The sequence below is a fragment of the Aegilops tauschii genome, chromosome 1 (assembly GCF_002575655.3).
Source record: "Aegilops tauschii subsp. strangulata cultivar AL8/78 chromosome 1, Aet v6.0, whole genome shotgun sequence".
Lineage (NCBI taxonomy): Eukaryota > Viridiplantae > Streptophyta > Magnoliopsida > Poales > Poaceae > Aegilops > Aegilops tauschii.
In genome coordinates, this window is record NC_053035.3 from 322,625,200 (window position 1) to 322,637,325 (window position 12,126).

The 12,126-nt window shown below is 46.8% G+C and overlaps 1 protein-coding gene across 1 annotated transcript; it reads left to right on the forward strand.

Annotated features, from left to right (window-relative positions):
* The first annotated feature begins 7,803 nt into the window (after window positions 1-7,803).
* On the forward strand, window positions 7,804-9,935 carry LOC141030732 (uncharacterized). The gene is made up of 7 exons (XM_073506180.1): window positions 7,804-7,968; window positions 8,062-8,272; window positions 8,472-8,540; window positions 8,702-8,951; window positions 9,045-9,645; window positions 9,751-9,825; window positions 9,930-9,935. Exons 1-7 carry the CDS (start codon window positions 7,804-7,806, stop codon window positions 9,933-9,935), a joined length of 1,377 nt encoding a protein of 458 aa, XP_073362281.1.
* Window positions 9,936-12,126: the final 2,191 nt, after the last annotated feature.

The following is a 12,126-nucleotide window of genomic DNA, read 5'->3' on the forward strand; positions in this document are numbered from 1 at the left end:
TATAATGTATAAACTAAGCAGAATAGCACATGCAATTTAACCAGATTGGAAGAATTACAATCTAGACACCATATGCAACATGCAACCACATATCACACTGCCAAGTTAGAGCAAGCACCTGCGATGCTAGTGTAGGGGAAATGCGGTAATCAACTATAGAGCTACGTTCACTATCTTCATCTAGCCTTGCTGTTTCATGCAAATCATGTGGGGAGGCTGACGCTGCAATCTTGAAATGAGGATATTTTCTCATAGTAGTCCACTTGCCTGACTGCCTCATCATAAGTGATTGATGAGGGATACACAAGAACATTAGTTTGATGTAAGAACATGGTTAATAGACAGATGTACTAGTATGTACCAAAAATAGGAAGGCATGTCATATTCAAAGGTATATTATGTAAGCTAAGCAGATGCAATTTAACCAAATTGGAAGCAATACAAGCTAGACATCCGGCTGGAGTGGTCAGCATGATCATCTAGGACCTGAGAGCCTGGTGGGAGGCGGGCTGCTTCACCACCATCATGGTATTTTAGTTGGCTTCCAGGTGATGCCTGTCTGTGTTGGGCTTTTCACTGGCTCGGCCAGTGCCCTGACTAGCCATTTGACTTCTGGTGCTCCCGGGATGGTGGTTCAGGTAAAAAATATCTTTCCTTACCTTAATAAAGACCGACTTCGGCCTTTCGAATACAAGCTAGACACCATATGCCACATGCAACCACATATGACACCGCGAAGTTAAAGCAGGCACCTGGGATGGTGGTTCATTGGGAGCGAGGTCATCAACTCCAGAGCTACGTTTATCGTCTCCATCTGCTGACACTGCAACCTTTAAATGGCTAAAACATGTCTGCCTTAGCTGCATACCATGCTGGAGCAACTTCTCTCTTTTATTTTCTGCTTCTGTGAAGGCAGCAGAGTCTGAAATACCCTTGCATAAAAACACAATAGTGAGAGTATGGGTGAAGTGTGTGCAGAACTAGTGCACTGTAAAAGTAGCAAATAGCAGGTGGCTGAAAAATAAATGACAGGAGACATATGATAGCTCTACAACATTGCATGGCAAACAAAATTAGATTCTACTCCGTATGATTTTGTAATATATGAGCACAGGAAATGCAGGTACTCCTCCAGCACACCACCACATGTGGTCCTATCAAGATAACAGTCGACTGAAAATAAATAGGTCAATTGATTTTTTATGAACCGTTCGATCTATATGGAACGGGCAGATGGCCTTCGTCTACCTCCCGCCAGTCACTATTGACGATCTTTCTCGAACCGCCAGCGACCACCGGCCCAGACCCCTGCCTCCGCCGCCCCGCCCTCCCCTCGACCTCACACCACCGCCGTGCTTGGCAGCGCCCCCAGACCATCCCTTTAATCCCGGCCGACCTCCAGATCGGGCGCCAGCAGTTCTAGGCCCCACACGCCCCTAAGATAAACACTGAGGCGCTGCTTCCCCGGCGTAATAGGTGGACTAGCGCCTGTTACACCGGGGAATGCTTCCGTTAATTGGGAATCAACTGACCAGGAATTGAAATCTAGGGGGGCGACGGACCTCTAGCTAAGGTGAAATAGTATATGAGGAGAAACCTTGTGCATCGCGAGTAACTAGGAACATCTAGTATCAAGAAGAAGAGGTCAACTAGTGTCTTCTGTGGGATGAATACCATGCAAGAAGACACGTAAGATTTGCACGAATAAGGGAAGAGGATTACCATTTCCAGTTGCCAGTGTGGTCGCCTCCACATGTCGCGCCGATCTTCTTCTTTTTGCCGGGGAAACCAATGTTTTGGAGGAGGGTGCAGGCTTGGACGAACCCATGGCCAAATTGTTGACTGTGTTGCCGTGGCCGTATGTCGGCGGAGGGGAAGCAGATCCGAGGCGGCGAAGGACGGCGTAGCAGGAACAGCTCCAGTGCGGTGGATGGTGGCGAAGTTGGAGCGGCAGCAGTGAGCCGCAGGATGGTGTGGTTGAACTGGCTCGGGTACGGACGACTCGGCCTCGGGTTCAACTACTAGCCTTGGAGGGCGTTGCGGTTGAGGTTGCGGTGGACGACGATGTCGGGGTATCGGCTCCGGCGTGATGGAGGAGGGTGGCGGTTGATGGGTGGGATGGGGTGGCGGATGGAGAACGTCGGGGTTTCGCGGCTGGTGGAGAGGTAGTTTTGGCGCCCACGGAGTACGAATGGGGAATCGGACGGGGGGGAGCTAAGGGAGAACCATGTTTCGGTCTGGGACGGACTTGTTTTTGGCTTTTTTGAACAGATGGGACGCGCTTGTTTGAAATTTGGGGAAAGTACAAACTTTGCCCCCTTCTTAAATTTCGGACCTACTGCGGGACGGTGGTAGGATGGTAATCCCACGTGTCCCAAATAGTGGGCGGGAGAGATTTCGGCCGCACGCATGTGTGCTTAGGCGGCCATTGTGTATGAATGTTTTTCAGAGGCGGTTGCGTGGCGTCTAGATGAAGCTACAAACCTACCCCGGTTTAGACCTTTGGACGTCGGGCCGGTAGGTTTCACGGGTCGGAGTTAGAAAAGTAATTTCCTTCTACTACCAAACATTGGTCTCACGCGGTTTCGTGCGAGTAGAGGCTCTTTTGGCGCTTCATTCAAAATTTTGAAATAGAAGCATTCACGTTTAGAGTACTCTTGAACTTTGAGGATTGACCTAAATAGACAACGTTAAATTTGACCTTGTATGTTTGAAAACCTCATTAAATTATCCGCTTCTTTTTGAAATTTTGACACTTGAAAATCCTATAACTACGATTATTTTGGAATGGAGGAGCTGAATTTGAATCTATTTTGTACACGACTATATATGCTATTATGTACAAAATCAGAGCAAAGATTGGTGCCCCCACAATTTAGGTATGATTTACAAATGCCATGATATCGAATTCAAATAATTGAATGGACTTCATGTTGAAGTCTATTTTTTAAACCACCTTAAGTTGAATTCAAATGTATACTTGTTCATAGCTAGCTATTTATAATGTTCATTGTGTAACTTTCGTATCGATAATGTGCTTTACACACACAACATGAACTATACTCACGCTTATATTCGATTGCTAAAGCGATGCATTGTTTGGAGTTCAAAATACTAACTATGTGGATCAATTATGTCGAATAATAACATAGACATGCTCAAATTCGATAGAATCTAGATGTCTGATGGATCAATGACCGTCCCTTACGCGAATTGCAAATATCATGATGGAACGATGACGACTCCCACCTCTCCACCGCCACCCTAACCCTAGCCACCCACCATCGCCGGCGATCCCCACATCCCTCCGTGGGTTTTGCCATCTGATCGGCTCATCATTCCCGGCGTCACTTCCTCTCTCTTCTGGTTGTCTTCTTCCTCATGGCGGTCCATGCAGCGCTCTCCTTGGGATTGGATTTCTCCCCGGGGATGAAGTTGGCGTCTGAGATCCAACGCAACTTCAATAGATCGATGCACCCCACGGTGGACACGGGCCATTTCATTATGGTGGTCTCTTTTGCACGGCATACATTCCGGCTTGATGAGGAAAATGTGGGGTTCGCTCTCGAGGCGGCCATCGGAGGATATTGTTCACACCTCAAGGTATCTTTCCTCCACCATGGAGTTTTCTCATTCAACGTTTCTTGCAAGGAAGTGGGTTTTTTCATTCTGCACCAGAGGAGTTTTTTTTGTGATCAGTTCAAGTGTTTCTTCCACCTTTGGGGTCATGGCGGCCCAGATTGGCAGAAAGAATTTCGTCTTTGGCAATCTGAATGCCAAGAGGAATGGGTTTTAGTTAGCCCCTCTAAGAGGAGAGCTCGCCTTGGTTTAGAGCCCATGAAAATTGCTCCGGCCAAATCCTCTCTCCGTGCTCGCACGGCCAAATCTCTTCCTAAGAAACATGCTACGTTCGCCACGTTCATGCAATACCCGGCGCGTAAGGGCTATAGCTATGGCCCGTCCACCGATGAGGTGACCACGGTCAGAGCAGCTGGTTATCATGTTTCGTCCCATGAGCATGCGGATTTTCCTTCTCCGGTGATGACCCCGCCGCCGGCAAGGCTGGTGATTCAGTTTGGAACAATCCCGCCTTCCCCGGAGGGTTTATCTCCTGCCCGTTTAAACCCTGGAACCTCGGCTGGCCGATTAGTTTTTGCATTGGAAGGTTTGGATTCTCCTGCATCCCTTCAGCCACCCTCACCAGGCCACGTTCCTCCGTTGGGCTCCAGGGTTCAGCCCATCTGTCTGTCTGATGACGAGAGTTGCAGCCCATCACCTCTGGCCTCTAGAGCTTCCTCCCCTGAGGATATTATCAGAGATCTGCAAAGTTTTGACGATATGATTGAAGATATGGCTGCGAGTTATTGGGACTGTCAGAATTGCTTGGCTATGCGCCACACGTAAGAGACATGCACGAATCAGGTCCGGTGCCGCAATTGTTTTCGTTCGGGACACGTTAAAAAAAACTACATCGGCAAGCTGCCTGACTTGTCCGTCTGGGTGCCTAAAGTCCCATCGACGGGTTTTGGGAAGCGGGACCAAAAAGAGGACTTCCTTTCCTCCCCCGTCTCTCTAGTTTCCCGAGACCAAACGACTCCGGAGAAAACCCCATCCTCTACTTCTCCGCCGCCACCATCGCCGCCTATCCGCCCTACCTCGCACACCCAAGCTTCCTCCAGCTCCGTTCCGGCTCCTGCTCCGAAGCCTCCAATGGCGGTGTTCGAGATTGACCCGCATCGCTTCATCCCAGCGGGTTTCGACATTGAAGATGGCGGAGCAGATCGTCTGCCCCGCACCTTCTACACGCCGCCGTTCCACCACCCCGAGCGCATGAGCAGTACATGGTGGCCATTGTGGAGCCGATCCCGCCTCCAGAGCTGGTTGGTGTCCGTCGTCAGCAGGTTCTTGATTTTCTAGTTCAAGTGATGCATGTTCCGGTGATTTCTGCTCAAACTTGGTTTCAAGGAGTTGGTTTGTTCGAGATGGAAGATCCAGTTGTCCGGGGCTCTTTTACTCTGCATCCGCCGTTTCCTTTAGGGGTCGATGATGAAGGCAATGAGTTTTTTGTCCGCTTTATCCCTCATAATCAGGGTGAAGGTTTTCTTGCTATTCATGGCCAGCGGACGGGGTGGTTGATATTCATCGGCATCCCTTTAGACTATAGAAGCACTCAGTGCGCTGATATGGTTGGCTCCTTCAGACAATTCCACTACTGGAGTAGCACTGACAGGCGTAAGGTTAGATCTTTGGTCCGTGCCTCGTTCCCTGATAATGCGCTAGTCCCTCGCTCGGTCACCTTTCGGGAATTTGCCAATTGGGGTGATGTAATGGTGTCATGGTCAGCTGGTTGTTATATCTTATCAGGGGAATTTGCTGGTGCCATGATCCCAGCGGATGAAGATCCTATGCCTCTTAATGGGAATCCCCACCCGTTGCCTGGAGTTGAGGTGCCGCAACCGTTTTGGGCAATGCCTCCATACCCTGCTCTGGGATGGAATGCAGTTCCTCCGGGCCCTAATCAATGACAGAATGATGTGGCAGGATGGGCTGATAATGTGCAACATGAAGCGGGATGGGGCCCGTGGGAAGAACAGGTTCAGCCAGCCCAGGACCAAAATTCTATGATTTTGAACCCATCCGTGGACTCTTCTGATGATGAGGATATGGTTGAAGTCCAGCAGCCTCTGCAAGCTCCAACGATAGTGCAGTTGGACCCGATTCATCTTGGAATGGTCAGGGTCTTTTATGGGCCAGTTCTTCCGCCGGCAATGATCTGGGAGAGATCGTTCAAATCTTTATTGCCTGAATTTTTCATCAGGGATATACCAGCTTGTCTGTCTGGATTTTCTGCGACGTTGATGCAAGTTAAATTTGGGTCTGCTGATCTGCAACAGAGATTTCTGCTCTTGTCTGCCAAGCAATGTGTCTCCGATCCTGGAATCAGCTCTTCGGTGGTCATTGAAGAGTTGACACCTGATGATCTCTCGTGCTCCAATTCCCAAGTTCCACTTTCTCCTTCACCGGTTTCTCAGGAGGATTTTCAGTTTACTTCAGTCTCTGCAACTCCGCTGGGCAAGCGATCACGTCAGTCTGCACGCTCCAGGCGTTCTCTCACGCTTGTGAAGCCAGTTCTAGACTTCTCCACCAGAAGGATGACGCGCAGTTCTGCCAAAAGGACGGGCATGAAGCCAGTTTCTGCCATCCCTCCGAGGTCTGCCCCCCTGCGTCGCCCGAAGGCAAAGAAGCTTTGTCTTGACGATGAGCACAACCAGCTTCCTCTCCCACCCCCGACGCCTATTCCAACGATGCAGGCGATTGGAGTGGCTCTGGGCATTGATCCGTCTGAGTTATCGGTCGAGAAGCTTATGGCTTCTCCATGTCCTACTGAAGAAGACGATGGTCCACATGATGATTGACACCCCAAGAAGCTTCATGGAGAGTTGGGCACTTTTGTTTTTGTGTCCGTTTCTTGTTAGTACTTTCTGTTTGTGTGACTGTCTGAAATCCTTGGTTACTGCTATTGCCACGTATGTTCTGATCATGTCCACGCTGTTAAGCAGCTGGATCTGCAACTACTTCCCAGTGCTGTTTTTTATGGATAATTGTTATTTTTGAAATTCGAATGTGCTCTGTTGGAACGTGCGTGGGCTGAATTTTGAGGCTAGGCAGCGTGACCTATGTGCCAAGATTGAGGAGAGCAGATGTTCTGTTCTTTGTCTACAGGAAACTAAATGCGAGAACTTTGATATTCGAACGATTAGATCCTTCTGCCCTAGGAGGTTTGATCAATTCACGTTCTCGCCTTCTGTTGGAGCCTCTGGTGGGTTTTTAGTCATTTGGAATTCTTCGATCTTTCACGGCCAGCTTGTTGATATTCAGAGGTTTGGTGTTGTCGTCTCCTTCCAATCGTTGCAGAACTCCAAAAAATGGACCTTAGCCTCTGTATATGGGCCATGTGAGGGTCAGCCTAGGGATGATTTCGTTAGTTGGCTATATCATCTAGACATCCCTCCCGATGAAAAATGGCTATTGTTGGGGGACTTTAATTTCATCAGGCCATTGGATAACAGAAACCTCCCGGGTGGTGATATTAATGATATCTTCCTCTTCAATGAAATAATTGGTCACCTTGGTCTCTTGGATCTGCCCTTGAAAGGTCGTAGCTTCACCTGGTCTAATATGCAGCAAAACCCCCTGCTCGAGCAACTTGATTGGTTCTTTACTACTACTGATTGGATTTCACATTATCCGAACACTGTGGTTAATCCACTCGCCAGGACTGGCTCGGATCACGTGCCTTGTGTGGTGTCCATTGACACTACCATTCCTGCGGCCAAGACTTTTCGGTTTGAAAATTTCTGGTTGGATAGGACGGGTTTCATGGATTGTGTCACCAAGTCTTGGAATGCACCAGTCTTCTCTGATCTTTCTGCTTCTGCGGTTATCACAAGGAAATTTAAGCGGCTGCGGTAGGATTTGAAAATTTGGAGCAAAAAGTTATCATACATCAAGAAACTTACTGTTGATTGCTCAAAGGTGATTCTACACTTTGATCAGCTGGAGGAAGTGCGACCTTTAACAAGGCCGGAATTCAATTTCCGGAAAATTGTGAAGTTCCACTATGAACATCTGTTGAAAATTCACTGCATATATTGGAAACAGAGGTGCACTATTTGGTATATAAAGGTTGGCGAGGAGAATTCCAAAAAATTTCATGCCATGGCCTCGGAGCGTATGAGGAGGAACTCAATCTCCAGTCTGAAGATCAGTTCCATGCTTGATCCCGTGACTGATCACGCTCAGATGACGGGAATTCTTTGGGCTTCGTTCAAATCAAGGATGGGCCAGGCCCAAGGGATCAATATGGGCTTCGATTTGAGTCATTTAATTCAGCCCATCCCGGGGCTGGAGGAGCTATCCTTGCTATTTTCTGATGAGGAAATTAACAAAGTTTTGAAGGAATTGCCGGTGAATCGGGCACCTGGTCCGGATGGCTTTAATGGGATGTTTGTCAAGCGCCGTTAGCCTATAATTGAGAAGGACTTCTTGAGGATGATTCAGGATTTTTATGAGGGGAAGCTTTCGTTGGAAAACATTAATGCCTCCCTCATTACGCTCATACCCAAGATCATTTCACCAGAAGGGCCCGATGATTTCCGGCCAATATCTCTCACCAACACTTGTCTTAAATTTCTAACAAAATTGTTGGCCAACCGGTCGCAGAGGGTGATCCTTAAGTGTATCCACAAAAATCAGTATGGGTTCCTTAAGGGTAGGTCAATTCAGGATTGTCTGGCCTGGAGTTTTGAGTATATTCATCTGTAAACAGTCCAAGCATCCAATCTAAATTCTTAAGTTGGACTTTGCTAAGGCCTTTGACACTGTCGAGCATGAGGTTATTCTTCAGATGTTGCAGCACAAAGGGTTTGATGCCAAATGGATTCTTTGGGTTAAACAACTATTGTCTACAGGTTCTTCGTCTGTGCTGTTAAATGGCATCCCTGGAAAGCAATTTAAGTGCAAGTGTGGGGTCAGACAGGGTGATCCACTATCACCTCTGTTGTTTGTCATCGCAACAGATCTGTTGCAGTCTGTGTCAACCAAATGCTGGAGCATAGCACGCTCTCTTTGCCAATTCAAACCCATGACAGAGAGTTTCCCATCATTCAATATGCGGATGACACGATCATATTTCTTGCAGCTAAGGATGATGAGCTTGTTGCCCTCAAGAACATGCTGCTTACCTTCCAACAATCCACAGGTTTAAAGGTCAACTTTGCTAAATCCTCAATGATTCCATTGAATATGACTGATGAAGAGGCTGCTAGACTAGCTGCTATTCTTGGTTGTAAAATTGGCCAGCTCCCATTTACTTATCTTGGATTGCCTTTGGGAACTACAAGGCCAAGGATCATTGACCTCATGCCCTTAGTTGACAGTCTTGAGAGGAGGTTAACTTCAAGCTCTTCTATGCTGAATCATGGCTCTCGCTTGCAGCTTCTTACCTCTGTCCTGACCTCTCTGCCAATATACTTTCTGTGCAGCCTCAACATTCCAGCAGGGATCATTAAGCAGCTAGACAGAATCTTCAGGCAATGTCTTTGGAGGGGTAATAGTGATGCTCCAAAACAGTCTCTGGCTGCTTGGGAGCTGGTTTGCAGGCCAAGAGATAAAGGGGGTTTAGGTATTATTAATCTGAACATCCAGAATAAAGGACTTCTTATCAAGCATCTTCACAAATTCTATAACAAGGTTGATGTTCCTTGGGTGACCCTGATTTGGAACAGCTACTATGATCATGGGGTTCCACAGGCAACAGCTCATGCTGGATCTTTCTGGTGGAGGGGTGTTCTGAAGCTGCATGAGGCTTATACTGCTATTGCCTCAGCTCATATCAACATGGGTGATTCTGCTCTGTTCTGGACAGATTCTTGGCACATTGGGGGCTCTGCTAGACCTCTATGTTGGAGATTGCCAAGGTTGTTTTCATTTGTCAATAATGATAGGATCTCTGTGCAGGAATTTCTTCAATCCCAGGATCTTTACTCTATGTTTTATTTGCCTCTTTCTCATGAGGCTGCTGCTGAGTTACACATGCTGGAAGGTTGGATCATGCAGTTAGACAGAGACCCCGCTATACCTGATGTTTGCATATGGCCTGGTCAATCAGGAGGATACACTGCCAAAAGTTTCTACATAATCATGCACTCACACCTACCTACAATACAACCTTGCAAATGGCTATGGCAGAGTAAGTGCACCATGAAGATCAAGGTGTTCGGCTGGCTATTATTCTTTGACAGACTTAACACCAAGGACATGCTGGTTAGGAGACACTGGCGCTCAAACCAGGATGACAATCTATGTCTCATTTGCAGTGAGCTGGTGTATGAGGATAGAATCCATCTGTTTTTTAACTGCACCTTCAGCTGTAGAGTCTGGAGTTACTTGGGCATTGATTGGTCTGGAGGCTCAGATATTCTGCAATGTATCATGCATGCTAGGTCCAGCTTCACGCACCCTTTCTTCTTTGAAGTTATGCTAACAGCAGCATGGAATATTTGGATTTTAAGAAATGGCAGAACCTTCAGAACTGAGAGAGCTAATTTCAGTGCTTGGAAGTGTAAATTCATCCATGATATTTCTTTGCTTGCTCATAGGGTGAAGGATTGTATTAAACAAAAACTCTTGGCTTGGGTTGATTCGTTGTTGTAAAGCAGGTAGTGTTGTTTAGCCATAGGTAGACTCTTTTCTTATTCATTCCTTGTATAGTCTGTAATTTGTTTGTACAGTTGTGCTTTCTTTAATAAAGGGCTGTGGGGCTTTGCCTCACAGTAAATATTCAAAAAAATTTGCAAATATCATGATCTCTTCCTAATATTTGGATATAATTTATATCTTTAATCAATGTGTACATGAGACGTTTACCTGTAGTTTCACTCTCCATCGGTGGTCTCTGACACATGCTCACACACTCTCTCTCCCGAGGTGTCTTTCTCGCATACATGCTCTCGATATAACCCTCCCTCCCTCTCGTAACCATTTACGACTGTTTTCACTAACCTTTATCACAAGGACTCTTCCTCTCACAAGGATACACACGCACAATCCCCATCGACCCTTTCTATATACATAGACCTGCCTACGTGTCTCCTGTATGCACATTATCTTTAGGTCTGTCTCTCACACATTGTCTCACGCCTCTCTTCCTAATTGACGAGTATGATTCTAGCAGAGCATTCTGTAGGATGCCCCTTAAAGTTAGGTTGGATGAATAGTAATATCAGAGATAAGGGGTTACCCTAGTCCGAGAACCCAGGGTTACAAATCCTAGCTAGCTTTGTCAGTGGACACAGAGTCCTTCACAATTCTGCTATCGTTGTCTTGTACGACAAGTCATCCATGGGTCTCCCTAAATGTGTCACGGGCCGACCAATGTGGCGCAGGAACCGAACCAAGGGCGTCACCTCGACCCACCGGACCTCACGCGGTGACACACCCTCTGCCCCCAGGTCTCGTTATGTTCTCACACCCACACATACCAACACAGACACCACACAACAAAAATCTCCTCGTGCCTCTATCCCCTCCCCCCTTGCATATACACGCTCAAGGGAATCTCTCGCTGTGACATCATATTAGTCTCTCTCTCTCTCTAGACCTCTCTCATTTCTCGTGCTATCTCTCCCATGCCCCCTCCCTCCGCCGGCCCCTCTATCCATGCCTCTCTCGAATACGTAATACACACACATACCTCTCTAAGCCCTGCCAAATACATCAACTACACATTCACACATGTTACATCACGTACCCCATTGATCAAAAAATCCCTCTCTTCACATTTATTTCGCATACAACATTCCTTTTGAATAAAGTGTGGCCAAAAAATTATTTTAGAATTTCTACATATATACAACATTAGAAAGTTATATGGAGGAGTATGAACGTTAATTTGTTGCATGGTGCCCACAATAATATTTATTCCGCACTGTGAATTTTTATATTCTTATACTATATGTAAAGTTAGTCATAATAAAGAGAAACGGAGAGCATCTCTGTCCCCATCGCATACACCCCCTCTATGCCCCTTTCACGTACGCACACAAACTATCTCCAGGTCCTCTAAAAGTAAGCCCCCAGCACATTCACACATGTTTCATCTTTCTCTCGCGATATATACAGTGACGATCATCGTATTTGGAGCGAAAGCACAATACGTACATTGGACTTCATAATCCACTCATTACAGTCACCATTTATGTTTTGTGGTTATTATACAGTCACGGGCTCACCGTACAACTCTGTATTTGCTCAAGACATGACTAGTTGACCAGTTAAACGCTCCACGTGGCACCTCTAGTGTTGCATCACATTATCTCACTACCATTGGGCCCACCTGTCTGCTTGTATCTACTCTTCTACACTCTTATAAAAACAGAGTTGGTGATGATGGTGTGCCTGCCATCCTGCAATATAGGTCGTCCGATTTATATCTGACGGATCGGAAGGCAACTATGGTAATTTTGCAAAAAGGTACCCACACACCTCTCCACTTTTGCAAATAAGGCCTTCCCTCGTTCATCCTTTTCTCTCACAAAGATAAACTAGTCATACAAATGCATCTTG